General features: G+C 42.3%; 1 protein-coding gene across 8 annotated transcripts in view; it reads left to right on the top strand.

Moving 5' to 3' along the window:
• Window positions 1–26,484, top strand: part of GRM5 (glutamate metabotropic receptor 5) — a 599,946-nt gene that overhangs the window by 256,134 nt on the left and 317,328 nt on the right. For all 8 annotated transcript variants that reach the window (XM_073662042.1, XM_073662044.1, XM_073662045.1 and 5 more), the window contains exon 3: window positions 5,466–5,715. In XM_073662042.1, the coding sequence (XP_073518143.1) occupies window positions 5,466–5,715 (250 nt within the window). The remainder of the gene's footprint in view (window positions 1–5,465; window positions 5,716–26,484) is intronic.

Here is a 26,484-nt window from a genome sequence, read left to right as displayed (position 1 = left end):
TTCAAAGGTGCCAACACTTTCAGCCATGATTGCATGTGGATACCTAGAATGACAGGATGCAGCCAGAACACACGTCAGGGGAGCATAACATTTTTCACCGCCTTTTATTCAAGTTTGTCTGTTATGGCTTCAGACCGAGATTTTCTTTTCATGCATCTATTTTCATTTAGGAGCCTCTTTTATAACCAAAGCAAGGATAAGTGTTTGGTATTACAGTGTGAGATAATTGAAACATAGCACATGGAAATGGCGGATTGATATATGTGTCCTGACAATCCTCCGCTGAGTACTCGCTCTCACTTGATAAATAACTCCCATTATCCCTTTTGTGATAACACTTCTTGTAAAGCGTCTTGAAAACAGGCCGAGCCACTATAATGTACTTTCCTCTTAATACATCACTTTCCAAGAAGTGTTATCAAAGGGACCTAGTACAATATGTGTGATCTATACGGCTTCTCAAACACAAGTAATGTATTTGCTCTCCGCTCCATACGGTGGGATGTATTTATTTGTTTGGGGTTTGGTACAACAGGGACTTTGGATATTTCTTCTGTTCTCAGCTCTCAATGCTTTGTTATAAGGGAAAGATTTATGAAGACCCGGGCACAAGAGAATCAGCAATTTTTGTACGATCATTTATTTATTTATTATACTTGCTTATATAGCACCATATATGAGAGGAGGAGAGAGGGCACAAAGGAAAGGTTTTCATTTCATAACTCCCTTTCATTTCAAGACCATTTACAAAGTATCTATAAAAGAGTTGTCCAGGCTTTAGATATTGATGAACTATCCTTAGTAGGTGTCCAACTAGCGGCATCCACACTAATCAGAAGTGCCAGATGTAGATATTACACCTGTCCTGGATCAGGGCTTTGCTCTCCATGCCCTGGTCGACTGAACTCCGTTGTGCCTTACGTCAGGCTTTGCAGATGTCCCAGTATGATCATATGTAATCATTTGACTGGGCCTACATAAGGCTCACCACGACACACACCTATGTCTTGGTATTAAGACTTCTAAGGGCTTTGGAGTCCTGTCTGCCTGCAGCCTCCAGGACCTTTGCTACCTGTTCCCGATCTACTGTCCATCTGCGGTCTCCAGAAACTCTTCTACCTGTCTGCGGTCTCCAAGACCTCTTCTATCTTTTCCCAGTCTACTGTCCATCTGCGGTCTCCGGGACCTCTTCTACCTTTTCCCAGTCTACTGTCCATCTGCGGTCTCCAGGACCTCCTCTACCTTTTCCCAGTCTATTGTCTACTTGTGGTCTCCAGGACCTCTGCTACCTCTTCCTTGTCTCCTGTCCGCCTGCGCTCTCCAGGACTCCTGCTACCGGTTCCTTGTCTCCTGTCCGCCAGCGGTCTCCCAGACCTCTGCCACCTGTTCCTGGTCTACTATCCACCTGTGGTGTCTAGGACCTCTGCTATCTCTTCCCGGTCTCCTGTCCACCTGCGCTCTCCCACCCTCTGCTACCTGTTCCTCGTCTTCTGTCCGCCTGCGGTCTCCCAGACCTCTGCCACCTGTTCCTGGTCTACTATCCACCTGTGGTGTCTAGGACCTCTGCTATCTCTTCCCGGTCTCCTGTCCACCTGCGCTCTCCCACCCTCTGCTACTTGTTCCTCGTCTCCTGTCCGCCTGCGGTCTCCCAGACCTCTGCTACCTGTTCCTGGTCTACTGTCCACCTGTGATCTCCAGGACCTCTTCTACCTGTTCCTAGTTCTAGTCGGTTTCCAGGACCCGGGCTACCTGTTTGCAGTCTCCTGTGAGCCTGCGGTCTCCAGACCTCTGCTACCTGTCCCTGGTCTCCTGTATGCCTGCGATTTCCAGGACCTCTGCTACCTATTCCCAATCTCATGTCTACCTATGGTTTCTAGGACCCTGGTTACTTGTTTCCAGTTTCCTGTCTGCCTGCGCTCTCCAGACCTCTGCTACTTGTCCCTGGTCTCCTGTCCACCTGTCCAGACCTCTGCTATCTGTCTGCAGTCTCCAGGACATCTGCTACTGGTTTTCTGGTCTCCTACCTGCCTTTGGCCTCCAGTACCTCTGCTGACTGTTTCTCACGTGCCTCACTTGCTTGCTGTACCAACGCCCATGGCCCACCTAGACCTTGGGCTTTGAGAACCCACCTCACCTGGTGAGCCTAACAGTGGACACTGTACAGATACGGAGACGAGCTGCGTACACCGTGTAGTGCCCGTTCTCGAGTACAGCAGCTCAGATCACATTCATTTCAATAGGAGCTGAAGTGCAGTAACCAAGAACGGCCATTACACAATTTATGGAGCTCTGCTGCTTCGGGTCTGTATTGGTGATTGGTGACGTTCCAGCTATCGGACACCAACTGATTTAATGTTGCGGTTTTAAGGATAGGTCATCAGTATTTATCTTTGAGCAACCTATTTAAAGGAAATCAATCACTAAAGTTCTTGCCACCTATTCTGAGAGCAGCAAAATGTAGAGACAGAGACCCTGATTCCAGCTATGTGTCACTTCCTGGGCTGCTCAGTGTAGGTTTTATAAAATCACTGTTTTATTAGCAGGAGATTGTCACAAGTGGACTAGTTACCCTGATGCCATGTAGTCCTCTATATTCGTTAGCTCTGTATAACCCCGCCCCCTCTACTGATTGGAAGCTTTCTGCCTATGCACAGTGTACACAGAAAGCTGTCGATCAGTGGTGTGGGCTGGGTTATACAGGGCTCAGCATTCAGAGAACTGGTAGAGCAACATATATATATAATTCTGCTTTTTGTCAATAGGAAAAGTCAACCATCTTATTGTCAGACACCCCCAAACAGCTGGCGGAAAGCATTACATTTCTGTATGAAAGAAATTTCCAGGATGCGAATCACCAAAACAAGCAATTCGAAAATGCAGGGAGATTTCAGCTCTGAAGCCATCAGTATTATAAATAAAGCTCTGGACCGTACTACAATCAGTAATATGAAAAGTGATGTTTTTAGAAAGCGACTCAACTTTTTACGCACATTAATTCTATATTTGAACTTAAGAAGTGGACAACTTTATATCGTTCGCTTTGCATAAAACCCGTGAAGAAGCTGCGGTATCTCCAGCAGTGTAATAGAGATTAATGTGATTCCATCACTGCAGAAAAGCCGAAATTACAAGTTTTTGATATCATCACAATTGGTAAACTGCTCGGCTTTGACATCTCCGGAGGGCAGGCAGGTTGCTATCACTAAACAGTAATTTATCTCGGCACACTCCAATATATAAAACTGTAAGAATCCTGTTTTGTTTTGGCTCCAGGCGAGCGGCATTTAGCAGAAGTGTGTAACCTGATTGTCGTCCTATGGGGTATGTGCGGAGTGCCTTATTTTTACAGTGGTTCATTTTCCTGTTTGTTGTGTCTGGTTATGTTTCAGAATTTCTATGAGAAGTTATGTTAAATGTATGCGATGGTAGATATACAGTATACATCCATTGTATTCATCGTATCGGGAGAGAAACACTTGGTAATACAGATAACAGTTCATGAGTCAAAAGGATTTTTTTTAGAAACAGTGCCACACCTGTTTTTAGGATATGGCTGGTATTACATCTAAGCCAATTTACTTAAAAAGGAGCTGTCACTTGCCATAAATATGTATTTTTTTACCTGGTGTAAATGCCACTGTTCTCCTGAATCCTGCGTTGTTTTTATTCTGTTCCTACGCCACTCCGTTCCTGAGATATGGCCCCCTTTACCTGTATATAAATCTGTTCTTGTTAGCCAAGTAGGCAGGATCCGCCCACAGGAGCTGAGTAGAGGACCACGCCCACTTGGTCAATAAGACACTAAACTTACATGCAAAGAAGCAGGGTCATATCATAAATACCATTAGAATTTATGTTCTCACCGATACCCCTTATATGCCTCTATCAGCTGTGATAGCAGTACGTGAGTTTGACAGAGGGAGAGGGCTCCCTCTGTCAGCTCATCAGTACCCCCGCAGTACAATCGTGGGGTGCCAATGGGTTTCTATGGCAACAAGAAGCCTGACAATGCCATAGTCATTAGCCATATTCTACAGCTGTATACTAGAGCAAAAATCAGGATCTGATTGACAACCAGTCTTACATTGATAGGATGAGGTAACGCATAATGTATTGCACTACATGAGTAGTGCAGTGTATTACCTGAGCGATCATAGGATCACATATTCAAGTCCTCTTGGGAGATTAATATTGTAAAAAAAAAAAGTGTTAAAATTTTTTTTTAAAGTGTTTGAAAGGGACCTGTCAGGTCAGAAATGGGAAAATTTAGCTCTTGTTTTTTTTCCTGCTGTTCCTCTGAATATTCCATTTTTTGTTTTCAGTAAATCTGCCATATGGTTCCAGAGATATGGGCTAATTTCAGTGCTAATTTTTGGGGGTATTTACTAAGGAGGTGTGGCTTTTAGGGTAAAAATAGTGAGCAGCTTAAAGACACTCCCCAGAGGATCCTGTGAGACACTTCCCCTTTGGAAAAGACCATAAAAAATGGCGCTGTATAATAGGAACCATATGGCAAATTTACAAAAGAAAACAAACAAAAATAAACTGCATGTCGGGTGAGCAGCAAGAATAAAATAAGGGCAAAAAATGGCTACTTTTAACCTGAAATAAGAAAAAAATACCCTCCCCAAAATCCCAGTTTTGCCAAAACATTTTTTCTTAATCTACATATAAAAATAAACGTTCTTAAAAGAGACACGTTTGGCGTCACCGTGTCCATAACGACTTGTACTATAACACTTCAATATCATTATTTATCCCATACAATGAACGCTTCAAGAAAAAAATATACAGTATATACAGAATTAAAAATGCCAGAATTCCTGTTTTTGTTAGCCCTATCTCACACAAAATGAAATTAAAAGTGATCAAAAACTTACAGAAATGTTCACAAAGTTCTGTAAGCAACAAAAAAAAAAGAATGAAGAACTTGTGCCATGGCAAATGTTCCGATGCAAAAAATATCTATCATTTTTGTGATTTTTCTTGTGCAAAAGTAATAAAACATAAAAAAAATGATGCAAATTGGACATCCTTGTGATCATATGACCGCTGCCAGGTTTTTTTTGAGAATCATGGGCAAATTGATTCTTCCGTTATGTTCAATGGGGCTGGTAAATATGCAAATTAGTGGATCTGGGGAAGATATTGCTTGTTAAAATCTTTAATAGAAAATGACCCATTGTATAAGTCTTTTATGTTACACATATTTTTTAGCAACTTTTTTCTATATATATATATTTTTTTTAGTAATATTAAAAGTTTCCTGAAATATTGCATTGTTCTGACCACTGAGCCTCCCAATAGACTAGCACTTCTGTGGAGTTCACTTCTCCGTCGTCGTCTCGTTATGATCACGGGCAGATAAAAAAAAAATAACCTGTCTGTATTCCATACTCTGATGATATTCTAAAAGAAATTGTAGGATAGATATCCGATTAATTACCTTCTTCTCGTTTGTCCAGGTAACTATGGAGAAAGAGGCATGGAAGCTTTTAAGGACATGTCCGCCAAGGATGGGGTCTGCATCGCTCACTCCTACAAGATTTACAGTAACGCTGGAGAACAGAACTTCGATAAATTATTGAAAAAATTACGGAGTCATCTTCCCAAGGCCAGAGTCGTGGTCTGCTTTTGTGAAGGAATGACAGTCAGAGGACTTTTAATGGCTATGAGGCGTCAAGGCATAATCGGGGAGTTCCTTCTTCTAGGCAGGTAGGTTCTAACAATTGGGTTTCTGGATCTGATATTGTTTCAGAACTTCGTCTGTTATCTATCTTTGCGTTCAGATGTAGAATGTATTAAGCTGCCTCATTACGGTGTCAGGTGCTGTTCCCCCATTATTTTATGACCCTTCAGTCACATACTCACCCCTATGTTTTCAACCAGGCAGTTCCTCTGGGGAGGGGAATCCTACATGAGTTCTTTCCACTCAGTAGCTAAGCAGATGGGACCAACCCAGACTGGGTCACCACGGTCTATGGGCCCCGTAGTAGCAGCATGGTTTCTATAGTATATATTACCTGTATATTGGAGAGAGGGGGCCCCACAGCAGAAATCATGTCATTGTGTTGGGTTTGCGACCTAGAATAGAATGGCCTGGTGTTTACTTCCTCCTCCATATTCTTTCCATGAACGTTCAGCTATTTCCTCACTCTAGAACACACATGTTAAACCCTGGCCCGCAGGGTGGTTTTATTTGGCCCACGACACCAGAACCACCACCCTTATGTGGGCCTTTATTCTGTATGGAGGACTATGTGGGGCCAATATATTGTATGTAGCACTATGTGGGGCCCATTATTCTGTATGGAGGACTATGTGGTGCCTTTATTCTGTATGGAGGACTATGTGGGGCCATTATTCTGTATGGAGGACTATGTGGGGCCATTATTCTGTGTGGAGGACTATGTGGGCCCATTATTCTGTATGAAGGACTATATGGGGCCATTATACTGTATGGAGGGCTATGTTGGGCCATTATACTATATGGAGGACTATGTGGGGCCCATTATACTGTATGGAGGACTATGTGGGGTCATTATTCTGTATGGAGGACTATGTGGGGCCATTATATTGTATGTAGCACTATGTGGTGCCATTATACTGTATGGAGGACTATGTGGGGCCATTATATTGTATGTAGCACTATGTGGTGCCATTATACTGTATGGAGGACTTTGTGTGCCATTATTTTGTATGGAGGACTATGTGGGGCCATTATTCTGTATGGAGGGCTATGTGGGGCCATTATACTATATGGAGGACTATGTGGGGCCCATTATACTGTATGGAGGACTATGTGGGGCCATTATTCTGTATGGAGGGCTATGTGGGGCCATTATTCTGTATGGAGGACTATGTGGGGCCATTATATTGTATGTAGCACTATGTGGTGCCATTATACTGTATGGAGGACTTTGTGTGCCATTTTTTTGTATGGAGGACTATGTGGGGCCATTATTCTGTATGGAGGGCTATGTGGGGCCATTATACTATATGGAGGACTATGTGGGGCCATTATTCTGTATGGAGGGCTATGTGGGGCCATTATACTATATGGAGGACTATGTGGGGCCCATTATACTGTATGGAGGACTATGTGGGGCCCAGTATTCTGTATGGAGGGCTATGTGGGGGCCATTATTCTGTATGGAGGACTTTGTGGGGTCCATTATACTGTATACTGGGTGGCACGCCACTTTGTCCACGTTTTTCATTTTGTCTCTCTTTGTATTTGAGTTTGACATCCCTGCTCTAGAAAGTATTAAATTGCTTAAATACGGTGTCAGGTGCTGTTCATGGGGGAGAAGGAGAGCCCCACAACAAAAATCAACTTGGGTTTCCCATTATTTCACGACCATTCAGTCATTTCCTCACCTCTATGTTTTCTTCTATGCAGTTCCTCTGGGGAGGGAAATCCGGTTTGATTTCTTCCCACTTAGTAGCTAAACACATGACAGCGGACAGACAGGGTCGCCTCTCTCCGTGGACCCCATAGTAGCCGCATGATCGGTCTCTATGGCATGTACTACCTGTACATCGGAGAGAGGGGGCCCCACGGCAAAGAATAAAATGGGCCCCCCATTATTGTGTCAGTTTTGCCATCCTGGAAAGTATTGCTAGGTGTTTTTTCTTCCACTTTCTGTCTTCTTTCCATTTCACTTATGCAAGTATAAATCACTTAAATCACATTTCATTTGGTCATACTTGCACTTTTTCTAGTTCTCTCTTCTATTTAGGGCACCAAAGTTGGGCAGAAACTGGCACTCACTGAAACGTTGCAGTCCCATTGATATAATTGATCAACCTGAACTGGATTGGTTCCTAGAACTGAATTTTCAAAGGGAATGTTAGCTTGTGCAACCATTTTTATTGCTCCAATGGATTAAAAAAAATTAACTAAATAGTTTAGACTGAAAATGAATGTACCATTTCTTGTATACAGCTCCTGTGCGATAAAAAATGCAAATAAAATTCGAGTTTACTAAAGATGAGCTGACCTTTTGAAATTCCAATTTTCTGAATTTTCCCAAAAAATGTAATTTGCGGCGCATAAATTTGCATGAATCTCAATATAGAAAAGATTTTAATTGCTCAGAATATACTATACATGTGGAGGAGAGAGAGAGAGAGGACCCCGCTGACCATAAGAGCTTACACTCTACAGGAGAGATAGAGGACCCCACTAACCATAAGAGCTTACACTGTACAGGAGAGAGAGAGGACCCCACTAACCATAAGAGCTTACACTCTACAGGAGAGAGAGCGAGGACCCCACTGACCATAAGAGCTTACACTCTACAGGAGAGAGAGAGGACCCCACTAACCATAAGAGCTTACACTCTACAGGAGAGAGAGAGGACCCCGCTGACCATAAGAGCTTACACTCTACAGGAGAGAGAGGACCCTGCTGACCATAAGAGCTTACACTCTATAGGAGAGAGAGTACCCTGCTGACCATAAGAGCTTACACTCTACAGAAGAGAGAGAAGACCCCGCTGACCATAAGAGCTTACAGTCTACAGGAGAGAGAGAACCCCACTGACCATAAGAGCTTACAGTCTACAGGAGAGAGAGAACCCCACTGACCATAAGAGCTTACAGTCTACAGGAGAGAGAGGACTCCACTGACCATAAGAGCTTACAGTCTACAGGAGAGAGAGAGGACCCCGCTGACCATAAGAGCTTACACTCTACAGGAGAGAGAGGACCCTGCTGACCATAAGAGCTTACACTCTATAGGAGAGAGAGTACCCTGCTGACCATAAGAGCTTACACTCTACAGGAGAGAGAGAGAACCCTGCTGACCATAACAGCTTACACTCTACAGGAGAGAGAGGACCCCGTTAACATAAGAGCTTACACTCTACAGGAGAGAGAGACTTACCCAGTGACTCTATATATGGAAAATGACTCTGCCAAACAAACTGTGCTCCGCTAGGAACCGCTGACCTGTGATGTCCGCAGTCCTTACCACCACTGTAGAATGATAATCCGCTAGATGTCATAGCTGCAGGGCATTATGGGGAGACCTGCGTAGCAATGAAAAATTACATTAGTCCATGCTTCAGCAATGTGGGAAATGGTGCCGGGCAAGTTTTTTTTTTTTGCACACTGCGAATCGAATCTTAAAATGTTCGAATTCGCGTGAAACCGGCGCTAATGTCAAGAAATTAGACTCCAATTCGATCCTCTGCGGATCGATCCGCTCATCTCTAGTTTTATTTGCAGGCATTATATGATGGAGTCGTGGAGGAGGCAGAGTACCGTAGATCAATCTACTCCAGGTCTATTTGCAGGCTGTAATTATAAAGGCATAAAGACCTGCATAGGAGTTGCATGCACAAAACCATAAGACATACCTAATCAAGATCATCTGGAAAGTTGTTACGTTTTATTATTTAATTTAGATGCATTAGCGGAATTAAAAAAAATGATATATACATCTCTTTAAGCCATCGATAACTGTTACATGCAATTCCATGCCAAACCACAAGGTGTGCTGTTAAACGGGAACACCACAGAAAGTGTGATAGAGAGGGAGGGATGCGCTTATAGTACTACATCTATGTGCAGTAATTTACATTCTCATCATTTCTTTTGTGATCTGCCAAATAACGTAAGAAAATGGGAAAAAAAAAAATTGATTACTTAGCTATCAGCTTCTGTGTCTGTCTTTCCGGTGTGATGCGTGGAAGCCGGTCAGATGTCCTTCCATTTTCTTATGTGCGATGATAAAGGATAGAGGAAAATTCTGGTTAAAGTTCAGCACAATAAATGAATGTGATTGACTAGGAAATATTATATATCAGGACACATTATTTCCGCTCCATTGGTTGAACGGCTCGGTGTCTTATTAGTTTTGCTTGCTGCCTAATTAGATGGTAAGCTCTTTGTAACTGGTGTGACTTCCATTGACAAGGCGGTGGCTATATTTATACATTGTTCTGTCCTAAGCTTCATTAATAGCTGTGCTTTGCATTGGTAATTGAGGATCCTACGTGCTTATTTTTGCATGTTCACCTCCCTCTGTTGTGTAACCTCAGCTAGGAAAATTATAGTGAAGAAGGAACTAAATGTGCAGAATGCTCCAGCTTGGCCACATTGGTTGTCCCTTAAAGGGGTCTACCTAAATTATCACACAATTGTAGCGATGGAGGACTCGCCAATGGAGGCTTGTGTCCACATGTTCCTCCCTGGTTCTTGCCAAACTGCAAGACTGCCGCGATGAGATCAGTGGAGCTGTATTTTATTGTATATATTTATTTTACTCGCTGATACAGACGATATCATCACAGTTCCAATTTAAATTCCCCATCAGTCTAATAATAATAATTTTATTTCTATAGCACCAACATATTCCGCAGCACTTTACATTATAGACAATTTCAGACATTACAACGTAACACATGGTACATAAGTGCATGGAAGTTGTGTGAACAGATGCAACAAGGGATCAGCATCTGAGTAAATTATTGGAGGGTAAACCTGGAATACTTATATAAGTGAGGTGAGGCGATAGGCCAATGTAAAGAAGTGCGTTTTTAGGCCACGCTTAAATCGGTGCATATTGGGAATCAATCAAATTGTCCTGGGTAGTGCATTCCAGAGAATTGGTGCAGCTTGCGAGAAGTCCTGTAGACGGAAATGGGAGGTTCGGATTACTGAGGATGTTAATCTTAGGTCATTAATGGAATGGAGGGCATGGGTAGCATGGTAAGCAGAGATGAGGGATGAGATATAGGGCAGCGCAGAACTGTGGAGCGCTTTGTGGGTGAAAGTGATACGTTTGTATTGGAATCTGCAGCGGATGGGCAACCAGTGCAACGACTGGCACAAGGTAGAGGCATCGGTGTAGTGGCTGGAAAATAATATGATTCTGGCTGTTGCATTCTGGACGGATTGGAGAGGGGAGAGTTTAGTAAGGGGGAGACCGATTAGTAGAATGTTGCAATAGTCCAGAGGAGAGTGAAAAAGAGCGACAGTGAGAGTTTTTGCTGAGTCAAAGGTGAGGAAAGGTCGGACTGTAGAGATGTTTTTGAGGTGTAGGTGACATGAGCAAGCAAGTGTTCGGATATGGGGAGTGAAGGAAAGATGTGAGTCAAATATAATCCCAAGACAGCGAGCGTTCTGCTTGGGAGTTATGGTAGAGCCACACACGGAAATGGCAATATTGGGTGTAGGAAGTATGCCTTTAAAGGGTGGGAGAAAACCCACACAAACATCCCTTCCTTGGGATTTTAACTAAAGTAGAGAGCTACTGTAATGAGTGGCGCCTGCTCTATAGGATTTCGCACAGTCATGTATTATATGGTTCTCTAGTCATTTTAATAAGCGCCATGTAGTACCACATTTCTCCTGCAGTGGCCACTGCAGGAAAACTATTCACTTACCACAGTTTCTTCTTTCAAATCATCTGATCTCTGCTTCTAGTAATTGTAAGATCTATAAGGAAAAAATGTCTGACAATAGCTCATCAAATAGAGAAGAAGTTGGGATCGTCCCTCAATGTAAGTGTTTGAGCTATTTTATATTTTTGTCTCGGCAGTAGGTAACCAGCATTTTATTTTTTCATTCTGAAAAGGGCAAATATGTACAAGTATTAACTGAGCCCTGGCTCCTGTAAATTTTTTTAGTGCATTTTGGTTATGCCCGCCTAATATTCTGGGCTCTTTGGTGGGCATGATTACGATCAGTGAGGTACTAGAGGTCAATCCCACCACTGATCGTAAAATATTAAAATATCCTAGCTGTATGCCATCATTTTAGGAGAAGGGAAAACCCCTTTAACTGCAAATTTCATAGCCAGTTTTTTTGGATCAGGGTTGAATCTGTGCTGCGCCTGGATTCTGAGGGATGCCCCATGGGTAATTATTCAATCTAAATTCCATTTTACCTAGCAATATCAACAAACAGAGAAATCGCTTTAAAACTTGATTTAATTAGAGCCGATGAGATTATGCAGTAAGTAGTCAGATTGCCTTTCAGCACATTAAGTGAATACTGTGATTCTGTCTTAGGTTCATCCAGCAGTGTACGGACTCCCTAAAGGAGAACTCCACATCTTAGAAAAATAAAAAAAAATAGTTTACAACATTATAACAGTTATATCCTGCAGGAAATGTTTTAGAAACTTTCTTTGTAAAAGTAACAATGATACCTGACAGTGGCTCATTCCTCTTCCTGCCTTCAGTGGATCAGGTTGGTGCAAATTTTATTTCCAATTGTAGCACCCACATACAACAATGAAGTTTGGTAGTCAGCGACATGCATGTGCAGTATTGTGTAACAGGGAACTTGTCAGGTCCCCAAATGCTATTAACCTCCAGATAAAGGGTTAATCTACAGGTTAATGCTGTCTGGCCTCCTTACTGAAAATACGGCTACCGGAAGGAAATTAACTTTTATTCCTTCTGGGAGCCACTGGCTTTCAGTAATTTTATTCCTCCCAGGAACCACTGGCTTTCAGTCATTTTATTCCTCCTGAGAGCCTCCAGCTTTCAGTCATTTTATTCCTCCTGACCGCCTCCGGCTTTCAGTAATTTTATTCCTCCTGACAGCCGCCGGCTTTCAGTCATTTTAATCCTACGGACAGCCGCCGGCTTTCAGTCATTTTATTCCCCCTGACAGCCTCCGGCTTTCAGTCATTTTATTCTTCGTGACCGCCTCCGGCTTTCAGTCATTTTATTCCTCCTGACAGCCTCCGGCTTTCAGTCATTTTATTCCTCCTGACAGCCTCCGGCTTTCAGTCACTTTATTCCTCCTGACAGCTGCCGGCTTTCAGTCATTTTATTCCTCCTGACAGCCTCTGGCTTTCAGTCATTTTATTCCTCCTGACAGCCTCCGGCTTTCAGTCATTTTATTCCTCCTGACAGCCTCTGGCTTTCAGTCATTTTATTCCTCCTGACAGCCTGCGGCTTTCAGTCATTTTATTCCTCCTGACAGCCGGCTACTTTCAGTCATTTTATTCATTCTCGAAGCCGTTGCCTTTCATTCATTTTATTCCTCCCATGAGCAGCCAGCATTTAGTCATAAAGGCATCTTTGAAGTGGCATCAGTTGCAACTCATAGCGTTGCGAGCGGTGACTGTAAGCACACCTTGGCACTTTGATAGCTTGCTCTGTAGCACATCTGCCGATCAAGGTGCCCAAGCATTCTCACTGTGTACTGAGTGGTGATTGAAGCCGCTCTGGGCACGCCTCTGTGACTGAAAGCCGACGGCTCTAGGGAGGAATAAAGTCAATTTCTTTCTGATAGCCGCGCTTTCAGTATAGCAGACGGACTGCATTGGAACATCATTAACCTGCAGATTAACCCTATGTCTGCAGGTTATTAGCATTTGGGGACATGACAGGTTCCCTTTAAAGGACACTATATATCTTAAAGATGTCAGGGTCTCTGCACACGCACAAACCTTCCAAGTAAACAGTGGGTATGATGTGGTTACAATGTGTCACCTAGGCCTAGTACTGCGGTCTGCTACATAAAAGCATGGGTCCAAGGGCATGGGTATTCAGTAGGGTGCGCTAACAGGCCACGGCTGGTTCGCTAGTAGCTGACTTAGCTGTAGCAGTGAAGAGAATTGGTGGTGCATTTTATTTGGAAATCCATAAATATAGACACATGGCATAGTGCCTAAAGTACTTCTTTCAGTGCCTATACTGGGTCACATGTCTGGCGGGGCTGTGCAGTTAAACTACAATTTTCGAAAGCAGCTAAAAAAAAATTTGAAAACAACACACAAGTATTTGGAAAGCTTTTTAGCGCAGTTAGTTGTGTTGATTTAATGGTTCAAATGTGATTTTGCACTTTAAGAATGCTCTTAAGTAGAAAGTAATTCCCCGTACCTATCATGATACAATTGACTAGAGTTCCTTCCGCACCTCTGTGTGAGACAACAAATCTATTGAAAATGGATTCCGCACGGTAAATGTTTACAGTAATCCCGAGAGCGGAGCAGTCAGCCCATGATGGAGTGTTCCCTTCTCTAATCTGTTTTCTTAAAGCACTTTTTAGACAATTGTGCAATTTGTTCTTTTGCAATTTTATTCCTTTGCATCTGCAAAGCGGCAATTTACTGTGACAATTATGGGAAATGTTGCATGAGACGGAAAATCAAAGATTCAGTGGAAAATAGACATTTTTTTTAAGCTTATCTAGTAATTTCTTATATTATGTAAATTCCATTTTACAGATATCCAAAAATCTGTAGAAAGCAATCAGATTGTTATCGCATTTTTCTTACCCGTCCTGCACTTCCGCATTGTATTTGTAATGTTTGTACATGCGGACTGTACATGCGGATTGTACATGCGGATTGTACATGCGTTTTTCCTGCAAGGGACAAGCGGATGTGAAGCGTTCTTCACATGCATTTCCGCATGCGGGTTGACAAGCGCTTTCCGAACAATTTTAGCATCACTTGGAAAGTGCTTGACAACTTGGTCACACTATATACAGTTATATGAAAAAGTTTGGGCACCCCTATTAATCTTAAGCTTAATGTTTTAAAAAAATTGATGTTTTTGCAACAGCTATTTCAGTTTGATATATGTAATAACTGTTGGACACAGTAATGTTTCTGCCTTGAAATGAGGTTTATTGTACTAACAGAAAATGTGCAATCTGCATTCAAACAAAATTTGACAGCTGCATAAGTATGGGCACCCTTATCATTTTCTTGTTTTAAATACTCCTACCTACTTTTTACTGACTTACTAAAGCACTTTTTTTGGTTTTGTAACCTCATTGAGCTTTGAACTTCATAGCCAGGTGTATGCAATCATGAGAAAAGCTACTTAAAGTGGCCACTTGCAAGTTGTTCTCCTGTTTGATTCTCCTCTGAAGAGTGGCATCATGGGCTCCTCAAAACAACTGTCAAATGATCTGAAAACAAAGATTATTCAACATAATTGTTCAGGGGAAGGATACAAAAAGCTGTCTCAGAGATTTAACCTGTCAGTTTCCACTGTGAGGAACATAGTAAGGAAATGTAAGAACACAGGGACAGTTCTTGTTAAGGCCAGAAGTGGCAGGCCAAGAAAAACATCAGAAAGGCAGAGAAGAAGAATGGTGAGATCAGTCAAGGACAATCCTCAGACCACCTCCAGAGAGCTGCAGCATCAACTTGCTGCAGATGGTGTCACTGTGCATCGGTCAACTATACAACGCACTTTGCACAAGGAGAAGCTGTATGGGAGAGTGATGCGAAAGAAGCCGTTTCTGCAAGCACGCCACAAACAGAGTCGGCTGAGGTATGCAAAAGCACATTTGGAGAAGCCAATTTCTTTTTGGAAGAAGGTCCTGTGGACTGATGAAACCAAGATTGAGTTGTTTGGTCGTACAAAAAGGCGTTATGCATGGCGGCAAAAAAACACAGCATTCCAAGAAAAACACTTGCTGCCCACAGTAAAATTTGGTGGAGGTTCCATCATGCTTTGGGGCTGTGTGGCCAATGCCGGCACTGGGAATCTTGTTAAAGTTGAGGGACGCATGGATTCCACTCAGTATCAGCAGATTCTTGACAATAATGTTCAAGAATCAGTGATAAAGTTGAAGTTACGCAGGGGATGGATCTTTCAGCAAGACAATGATCCAAAACACTGCTCCAAATCTACTCAGGCATTCATGCAGAGGAACAATTATAATGTTCTGGAATGGCCATCCCAGTCCCGAGACCTGAATATCATTGAACATCTGTGGGATCATTTGAAGAGGGCTGTCCATGCTTGGCGACCATCAAACTTAACTGAACTGGAATTGTTTTGTAAAGAGGAATGGTCAAAAATACCTTCATCCAGGATCCAGGAAATCATTAAAAGCTACAGGAAGCGACTAGAGGCTGTTATTTTTGCTAAAGGAGGATCTACTAAATATTAATGTCACTTTTCTGGTGAGGTGCCCATACTTATGCACCTGTCAAATTTTGTTTGAATGCAGATTGCACATTTTCTGTTAGTACAATAAACCTCATTTCAAGGCAGAAACATTACTGTGTCCAACAGTTATTACATATATCAACTGAAATAGCTGTTGCAAAAACAATTTTTATAAAACATTAAGCTTAAGATTAATAGGGGTGCCCAAACTTTTTCATATAACTGTAAATCCATGCAACCGGCATGGATTTATATAGTGTGAACGTAAAAGAATGGTACTCGGGTTTGGAGAAGAGGAGACTCTCCTCCGGACCCAGGTACCATGGTACCTGTAAAAAAAAGAATAAAATAAAAAATATACATTATACTTACCTTCTGATGGCCCCCGATGTCCTTAGCGATGCTGACGTCGGCGGTCGCGTGACCCATCACATGACTAAATGACGTCATGGCAGGTCCTTTTTAGACTATCGTGAGCTGCCGGCAAGCCAGGACACATCGCTAAGGACACCGGGGGCCATCAGAAGGTAAGTATAATGTATATTTTTTATTTTATTCTTTTTTTACAGGTACCATGGTACCCGGGTCCGGAGGAGAGTCTCCTCTTCTCCAAACCCGGGTACCATCCGCACATTGAAACGCATGGAATCCGCATTTGCCGATGCAACAGCAGTTTCCTTATCATTAGAGGAAACTAACTAATAACAATTCTGTACACAGCTGAGGTCCAACATTCACAATAGGCGATATCAAGCTCCCCCTGTCCTGCCTCCCTCCTTTCACAATGACTTTTGCACACCCTCGTTAGATGCTTCAATACAAAAGATAGGGTCAGAGTCAGTAGTTCATTGTGGCTAATGTAGGTGTTGATTTCTTGAAACAACAGGGAATAAGACTTTAAAAAAATCCCTAGTGGCCAGTGCAAAAATTTAAAGTTTTCTATTTTTAATGTTGATGAAGATTTTGATATGGAAAAACAATGGCAATAAAAAAAACACAATAACCTAGTTTCAACAATTGGTTATTTTGTGATTGCACATTTGCTTCAAAGGCTATGGAGTCTGGACACCATACAAATTACATATGTTAGTATACACAAGTCGGCCTTTGTATTGCCAAGTTTTTAGCAATAAAGTTCGGATACGGCTTTAAAGAAGGCAACCACTTGTAATCTAATGCAATTTTATTTATAACAGTTAATTTGAAAGATAAAATACAGAATCAAAGGAATAGTATGATGTTATGATATTGCGTACACTTTTGTAGATTAAAGGTTAGTATGTCTGGACTAATGACCCCTAGTATACTGAGGTAGGATACCTACAAATGCTGACATGTCTTGTTCCTATTTTATTTCAATATGGATTTGAAATATCCACAGTCACCAGACCTGAACCCAATCGAGATGGTTTGGGGTGAGCTGGACCGCAGAGTGAAGGCAAAAGGGCCAACAAGTGCTAAGCATCTCTGGGAACTCCTTCAAGATTGTTGGAAGACCATTTCCTGTGACTACCTCTTGAAGCTCATCAAGAGAATGCCAAGAGTGTGCAAAGCAGTCATCAAAGCAAAAGGTGGCTACTTTGAAGAACCTAGAATATAAGACATATTTTCAGTTGTTTCACACTTTTTTGTTAAGTATATAATTCCACATGTGTTAATTCATAGGTTTGATGCCTTCAGTGTGAATATACAATTTTCATAGTCATGAAAATACAGAAAAACCTTTAAATGAGAAGGTGTGTCCAAACTTTTGGTCTGTACTGTACGTACAAAAAGAGAAGAGCATTACTGATAAACTAGGCAATGCCAGAATCAGCAAAGATATACCATCTCCAAAAACATAATCGGAAAGGAGGAACAAAGGAGCTAAATGGTAGAAAACAATGAACAATTTTATTGCATCAAATAATTTAACATCACATAATAAATAGTGTAATCATGGTATAGACAAACAGGGGTGCATGATGTCAGGAAAACACAGCACCCTATAGCCCACAGACCCGTACCCACTGCATGGGAGTGTAATCAGTGGGTTTAGGGAAAACAAAGCAAGGCAAGCAAAGTCGATAGAAGATGGCTGTGGGCAATATCAATATACATTTGTGAGTAACAATCTGCTATAACACTAACATGCGCCCATAGTCAATAGGAATCAAAAGCCTTACCGAGGAATGGAATAAGAGGGCTGGAGGGTGCTGTGAGAAGGAAATCCATGGAAGGAAATGCATCAACGCGCGTTTCACCTGAGGATTATTGGCTTTCTCAATAGGCTGATTTAATCATAGGTACAAGGACCTTTATATACACCCACAGTGCAGTCATGTGACTCACCACATGACCCCAGATTGATCAGAGCAGCTAGGGACATAAGCGTAGCGCTATGAGTGGCGCATGCGCCATAGGTGCTCCATCACTAGCGCGCGCGCACGGGCCGTCACGCCATCCGCGCATGCGCAAAGGCGCAATGAGCAGACGGCAGAAGATAGCCGGGCGCGCGCCAAGCAAGGGAGACTGCGGGAACGCATGCGCACAACGCCAGGAGCACAAGTGAAGACCAAGAGGGAATGAATGAAGCACACACAGTGATAGAACATGGAGTATCATCACAGCCAACGCTGATGTAAATATATGCACATTATATCATTGTGTCGTATTAATGCAATGTCATACATCACCAATAATAAATATATATATGACAACAGTGCAAGGGGGGGAACAAAAGATAATAAGTATATGAATCCAATGTGTGGTCCACATAAGAATAGTGGATATAGATATTCCGGGCGTGTTTAGAATATTCATCCCAAAGCTTCCTAATAGGATGGTAGAAATAAACAAAATTCCTGTCCAAATAGAGGTCCATGTAAAGATGTACATCAATTCCTCAATAATGTACGCTAGATAAAAGAATCATAAAAGAAATAAGAAAAGAAAAATTACATATGTTAGTAGTTACCTTTAGTTAATAAAATTGCACAACTGAAGTCTTCATTCCTTCATTCATTTTCAGACTCTGTGATATGTAGTTTGCATTCGGATCCAAGTTTTAGATTTTTCTCTTGTGGGAGTGTCTTTCTCAGTAATGTAGGCTTGATATGAGTTCCTTATTAGTACAGCTTCTATCCCACATTCATTTATTTTTTATTTGATTTCTTTCTTATCTACTGCCTGTTTTGTCTACCTTAAATGAGACTGAAGACAAATTCTCTCGTCTGCAATCTGTGGAGATTTCTATACAACCCCCTCTCTGGTGCTACAGTATATCTAACACTGAGAGAAGGGAAATTGGTAGCAGAGTAAGTCATCAAAACCACTAGCAGGAGCTCCGAAGGATTTGTACCAGTTTTGCAAAAGCGCAAAAATGGTAAAAAATGATTACTTTTTAAAGAAGGCTGTGACGGACAAGCCATGAGGCAGGGTAGTCAAGAGGTTTGGGGTCAAATAACCAATAGAGCTCTTCATAAACAGAGGGGTGAAACAAAGACATAGTCAAATCACAGTCCGGGGTCAGAATTCCAAGAAGGTAGCGGATCAAGACAAAGGGGCTTCTTGTGATGCTGGTGTAGTACTGCTGGAAACCAGTAGCTGAAGGAGCACGAGCAGAAACAGCAAGCGGTAGTAGAAGTTCTTGGAGTTAGCAAAAGGAGTTGCAGGAAACAATTCGTAGATAGGTGAGAAAAGTCTGGGTAAGAATGTTCAGGAGCTAGAGACTGCAACTTGGCTAACAGCTAGACACAATATTCAAGCAATGAGTGAGAGATCCATGTGGCTTTAAGTAGGCCCAAACAGGAAACAAGATGGATCCCACAGGTTAAGAATCTGTCATTTTAGTAAAGGACAATTGCAGAACACAACAGCTGCCCCCAGTGGTAAGCAGTGGAATTGCAGCACAATTATTCAGGGGAACAATAGCAGCCACTAGGGCTCAAACTGTAGAAGGACAACAGGAATTCTGACAGGGCTAGGCAAACGGATGGTCAAATGCAAGGTCCAAGTTTGGGCAACAAAGCTCAGAAAACAGGAACTTAGAGCACAGAGCAAATGCACACCACTTGAGCTAAGCTACAACTGATAACGTCTTATAATATCTAGCAAGTTAAATATCCAGGAACTGTAATTAGACAGAACGGATGACACCAGGAAGACTCTGCTGGCCCGGCCAGATTGGGCAGCTGGGCTGTCAAACACATTACAGACAGCCCAGCACCCCCTGCCTCAGATTGGGCAATTAGCTCAGCATGCCCCTAACCAAAAGAGTGGCTGAACTGTCACTCACAGTGTGGTAGAATCGGAACAAAGACATTTGGAAATAAAATGAACAATTACATTTTGTGTGAAATTTCTAGAAAGCTCTGGCCTGTTGAGTGAGGTCTACTGGAGCCCACTAAAGTTCAGATCAACACTGTGTCACTGTCTCAACCGTTTCGTGAGACTTCCTGCCTCTGAGCTGGCAGATAACACTCTGCCTGGGATGAGACTGTGTGCATCATGTAAATACAGGGGGCAGGAGAATATCTGTACTGCTGCCTTCATGCTGGATTCCTGTGTATTATGGAGCAGCAGGAGAATGAGAAAGCTAGAAGAAATAACAACAGAGATAAAACTTATCAGTGTTATCACCACTACTCAGTGTGTCTGCTGTGGGTTTTGTATGTATGTTGCCACGCCAGTAGCTCGCATGCTTCCTTAGCACCGTACTACTCATTGTGTTTACCGCTCTGCTCCTACCAGTGCAGTACTCCTAGCACTCCACTGTTGAGTCTCCATCTGGCTATACAGAGGCGAAGGCAGACTCTGCAGGAATTTAACCTGCTGTGTCATGCAGAGTTTTGCTTCCCTGGCCAATCCCTGCCAGCAGGGGTAATATTAGACAGCTCCTCCCTCCACCTTGCCTGAACTTAGGTTCCTAGTTTCACTCCATCTCTAGTGAATGCTTGTTTTGACTCTCTAGTTACCGACCCGGCTTGCTCACTCATTTTTTCTGACCTTTCCGCTCCTGACCCCTGCTTTGTATTTTTATTCTGTACTGCCCTCTTTGACCTTAGACTGTGACCCCGTCTCTATCTTTGACTCCAGTGCTTTGTGTCAACTGTTGTGTCAACTGTTGCAGGTCCAGACACTGCCCTGGAGTGGCACCTGGTGACTACCCTAATGGCCCAACCCTATCCTCACCATCAGAGGCTCTAGTGAAGACCAGGTAGTCACTTAGTTATACCTCTCTAGGGTACGCCCAGCTAGTGGCGCAATTGGTCTACACCGACCGCCGTCACATATGTTTTGAGAATTTTGCATAAATCGTTTAGAAACAGCTATGTACCCACATAGTAAATTAATGCTGTATAAGCAGCTACGTCTTCCTCATGCTGATTAACACTTTACAAGCAGCTATTTGCACTTTTAGTGGATTAACACTTCAGAAGCAGTTGTGTCCTCCTCTCACAGATTAAACGTTTAGAAACAGCTATATCCCCCTATTTTATCTGAAATTCATAATAGGCAGGGACATCTTATTAGATGGCTGCTGAAGAACAATATACTGCATGAAGTAAAGTTCATGCTCCTGGCAATTTTGCCTGACTTGCGTTTCACTAATAGATTGGTAAATTAATTTATCAGCTTTATACTTCATTCTTGTCAAATATATGAGAAAAATAAGGGATTTTATTCTCAAATTACACTGTGTGCACAATTATCAGGCCAGTGAGTATTTTCACCATATCATAATTTTTATGCAAGGTGGAGGGGGGGTGCTGCTATGGGCTGGGATTATTAAGGATGAGCTAGTTGGACCTTTTCTGGTTGAAGATGGACTCACAATCAACACCCAAACCTACTGCCAGTTTTTAGAAGACACTTTCTTCAGTGGTACACTAAAAAGACTGCATCTTTCAGGAAAACCATGAATTGAAAACAGGACAATGCTCCATCACAGCATCGAAGTCTCCACTGCTTAGTGCCAGTAAAGGCCTTAACCCCTTCACAACGGGGCCAATTTCATTTTTGCGTTTTCATTTTTTCCTTCCCGTCTTCCCAAAGCCATAGCTCTTTTATTTTTCTGTCCACATAGACATATGAGGGCTTGTTTTTTGCAGGACGAGTTGTACTTTTTGTGACATGCAGAAGTGGTGCTGTTGCAGAGTGTGACATGCAGAAGTAGTGCTGTTGCTTTAAAAGCATTCAGCAACTGCTAGCAGTAACACAAGCACAGGAGACAGGAAGTGTTGTGCTCCAGAAGCATCCAGCAACTAGAGGGGTTAACACAGTCACAGGAGAAGGGGAGTGTTTTAGCAGAGCCCCAGGGGGATTGTGGGGAAGTTGTTTACTGTCTGGCTGGAGCCGAAGAGAAAGGTGGTGTGTGTGTTCTGTATCTCACAGAATCCCCTGCAAGTGAAAAGGATTCAAGTCAGGAGTGAAGCTAAGCACAGGTCAGGTAGAGTTCCTGAACTAGCAGTGCAGAGTATTGTCAGGCAGAAAGATAAAGACTGGAAGAAATGGTGTCACAGGGATTATCTCCCTCAGTAAACCCCCCCCTCCATCTCACTGTGCTGTAAAGAATGCTGTGTTCATTTATGTGCCTTTGCATAAGAACTGTGCTGTACTGCACTACTGGGAAGACTGTGAACTGCTGTTTGTCACTGGAGCCTGTTGCTCATAAGACTTAACTTGCACTGCTGTGCGGCTTCTTATTAAATGCTACTGTTCTACCGTTTATGAGGACTCTTGTCAAGTGTGTCTGGTCAGCAAGTGAAAGAACCTACGTGTCTGTGCCTGAGGGTCAATACCCCTGTGTGCCTGAGAGAAGCTGCAGCACATGGTCTATGGTCGCCCTGAGTAACGGTTCCCCCAGGATTCCAAAGAATTCATGTAACCTGTCTCGCCCCCATCTGAACCTAGCGGCATGTGTGTAACATTTTGAACGACACCATTTATTTTACCACATAGTGTACTGGAAATGAGAAAAAATTCCAAGTGGGTAGAAATTGTGAGAAACTGCAATTATGACATTGTTTTTTGGGAATTGCTTTTACAGTGTACATTTTGTGGTAAAAATTACCTTGTCATATGATTCTGCTCATCAGTATGATTATAACGACACCAATTTTTTTTTGTCATTTTTGTAGTGAAAAAAAATCAGAAGTTTTGCAAAAAAAAATTGGGGGTTGTGTCGCCATTTTCCGATACCCGTATCATTTTTATTTTTTGGTTGAGCTGTTTGATGGCTTATTTTTTGCATGACAAGATGATGTTTTTATTGATACGATTTTGGAATAGATGTGACTTTTTGATTGCTTGCTACAGCATTTTTTGTGGAATTGCAGTGACCAAAAAAACTTAATTTTGGCGTTCTTGATTTTTTTTTTTACATTTACGTATAATTATTTTTAGATTTTGATAGATCAGATTTTTCTAAATGCGGCGATACCACATATGTGTATTTTTTAATATACCGGTATTTCTTTTTAGTGAGGTAAAAGGGGGGCGATTTGAACTTTTATGGTTTTTTTTTCATGTTTTAAAACTTATATTTTACTTTTCATTGTATTTATTAGTTCTCTTAGGGGACTTTTAAGTTGCAATCCTCTGATCGCTTGTGCTATGTGCCACAGCATTGCTGCAAATCACGGTCTCCTTTGAAGCCCGGCCACAGGCACGGGGATCTTCAGCAGACCTCTGCCTGTTGTAACAACCCATCGGCAACCCACGATCACGTCAGGGGAGCGCCGATGGGCGCATGGAATGATGCTCACCCATGTCGGCACATCTTAAATGTCGCTGACAGAGTTTGACAGCTGCATTTAACAGGTTAACAGTCGCGGGCTGGGCACCGCTCCCCTGGCGATTATTAGAGGCAGGTCCTGGCTGTAACACGTAGCCATGATCTCCTGAGTGTGAGATGACTTCACCTTGTGAGCTCGCTCCATACGCCCCCTTCCGACTTACGCGATACATGCACATGAAGGAGTTGAAGATGAAAGAATAATGACCCGGCCTCTTCCTCACCCAACCTAAACCCTATTGAGAACTTGTGGCCCTTCTTAAATGGGAGATTCATGGTGAAGGAGAACGGTCACCTCTCCGATCAGTATCCGGGGCTGTGGTTGATGCTGCCCAAAACGTTGATCAACATATAGAGAAACTGACAGACCCCAAGGATGAAAATAAACAATTGAGATGAAAAATTGATGTTTAAAATTAAGTTGCATGATAATTCTACACACAGATATTTTCCTAAGAAAGATAAAATCTCACTTTTACTTTATTAAATATTCAGGTTTCAGTTTTATTAACCTTTTGGATTGTCCAACAGCTCTGGAGATGTTCAATACAAAAAAAATGAATCAACAAAAATATCGGCCTGGGTTACGACAAAACGGTAAAATAGTAAAATTGATCTGCGTTCAAGGATCCACTTTGGCATTTAAATAATGGACAGAATCATCTCACCCATCACAGCTGGTATCTCCCAGAGAAGAAAATCTAGCGAGATTTTGTGCCCGCTCTGATAAAATGAGTAAAATGAAGACCTGCATCGCTATAAATCTAAGGGAAATCATCTGATCTGCGAATGACATGTATTTGAAAAAAATTTTTAGTTACATCTTCTGTTGCTTTTTCTGTTTTTTTTTTTTTTTTTTAGAAGTGATAGGTCCTCTTTAAAGTTTCACTTCTGGATGCAAGTTGAAACAGGGTCCCTGAGGCTTTAGCACCTTGGATTTTAGATCTTTGCTCTTTTTTTTGTTAAGTAGATGCTCAAATGAGCAGAAATAAAGAACAATATACTGAGATACAAGCCAGGAAGATACCTTGCCTCTGTACCATAGCTGCAAAATGATGAACCCTGATTTAAAGGCTCAGAGAAAGGTCTCCATAGTAACTGCTAAACAGTGGGCTCTGCCTGAGACAATTTTAATATTTTAGGCTATAAATGCATAGATATTGTGCAACCCCTATGAACATGCTTACATCCACTTTTGTTTTTAAATTATGCTGTCTTACTCCCAGAAAAAGCACGACATGTGCTGGGCAATCGGTGTCCACTGCCTGTTGTCAAGTGTCATCTGTCACCAGCAGCAAAAGAAATGAGATGGAAGTAGGTGCAGATCTCTGCTTGTCTCTCTACAAGGAGATCTTCAGGTCTTTGTCTCTCTATAGGAAGTGGGAGTGGGTATTTGTCTCTCTACCGGAAGTGAGGGTGGGTCTTTGTCTCTCTACCGGAAGTGAGGGTGGGTCTTTATTTCTCTACAGGAAGTGGGGGTGGGTCTTTATTTCTCTACAGGAAGTGGGAGTGGGTATTTGTCTCTCTACCGGAAGTAAGGGTGGATCTTTGTCTCTCTACCAGAAGTGGGGGTGGGTCTTTATTTCTCTACAGGAAGTGGGGATGGGTCTTTATTTCTGTACAGGAAGTGGGGGTGGGTCTTTGCCTCTGTGCAAGAAGTGAGTGCAGGTCTTTGTCTCTACAGGAAGTAGAGGCAGGTCTTCATCTACAGGAAGTGGGGGAGTTCTTTGTCATTCTATGGGAAGTGGAGGTGGGTTTTTTACCTTTCTACAGGAAATGAGGGTTGTTCTTTTTCTCTCTACAAAAAGTGGGGGTTGTCCTTTGTCTCTTTGCTCCTGCACTCTTGTGTATCACACTGCATGGAGACATAACAGAAAGGTGGGCTTAACAATTCAGGGAATTGAAGCCATTGGACAATAGATTCTGGGAAGTACGGTAAGTGAAAGTAAGTTCCAGCACCTATGAAGCGCTCGCTCGAAAAAGTGGATGGCAAGATGCGGCATATGAACTAGAACAGTTGGGGGACTTGTTACGCAGTTATGTGTTCTAAAACCAAACAGAATATTTTTTTGTTGGTGAAAGACCACGACTTTCTACAGGTCTTGTGTAAAAGGACAGGTTTGCTTTATGTTTCCATCCCATGTTCTTCTTGTGCCGCTGAGTGTCCTGTTGACCTTGGCTAGTCATGGTGGGGATACGCTGTACATACTGATGTTACTGCAAGAAATAGTTTGCATTTATATTTAGAAGTCCTGTACAATCTGGAACACTGTCACATAAGATTTTTTTTTAAGTCTACAGCTATAGTCCGGCTCTATAAATAAATTTGACTGTGTTTAAATGGGAATTCTAGATCCTAACAAAAATCAGCCATGAAAAACCCCATTAAGCCCTTAAGGACTCAAATAATTTTTGTTTCCGAACCTTGTAAAAAAAATAGTTTGTGCCTCTATTACTGAGAGCCGTAACTTTTTATGTTCATGGCACTGTGTGAGGGCTTATTTTATGCTTGCCGAGCTGTCATTTTTATTGGTCCCGTTTTGGCATATATACAATATTTTGATCTGATTTTTGTTGATGTTTTGATTGAATTTTTGCTGGAAAAATACGTAGGCGGGGACAGTGACGCCAGTGCTGATTGGGCGCCACAAGTCATTCCACCGCACAACAGCCCCGGGACTGCGAGTGCCGACACCGCTGGAACGGCAAAATAGGAAAAATTGATCTGCGGTCAAGGCTCGACTTAGGATGGCCAGTGAGCCCCAACCACTTAAATGGTGCTATCAGAGATTGATGTTGGAATTGAAGTCGAATATAAAGACAAAA

The sequence above is a fragment of the Phyllobates terribilis genome, unplaced genomic scaffold (genome assembly GCF_046119375.1).
Source record: "Phyllobates terribilis strain yellow unplaced genomic scaffold, ASM4611937v1 Scaffold_2__4_contigs__length_985480577, whole genome shotgun sequence".
Lineage (NCBI taxonomy): Eukaryota > Metazoa > Chordata > Amphibia > Anura > Dendrobatidae > Phyllobates > Phyllobates terribilis.
Note: the sequence above shows the minus strand (reverse complement) of the source record. Positions and strands in the feature narration are given on the sequence as shown.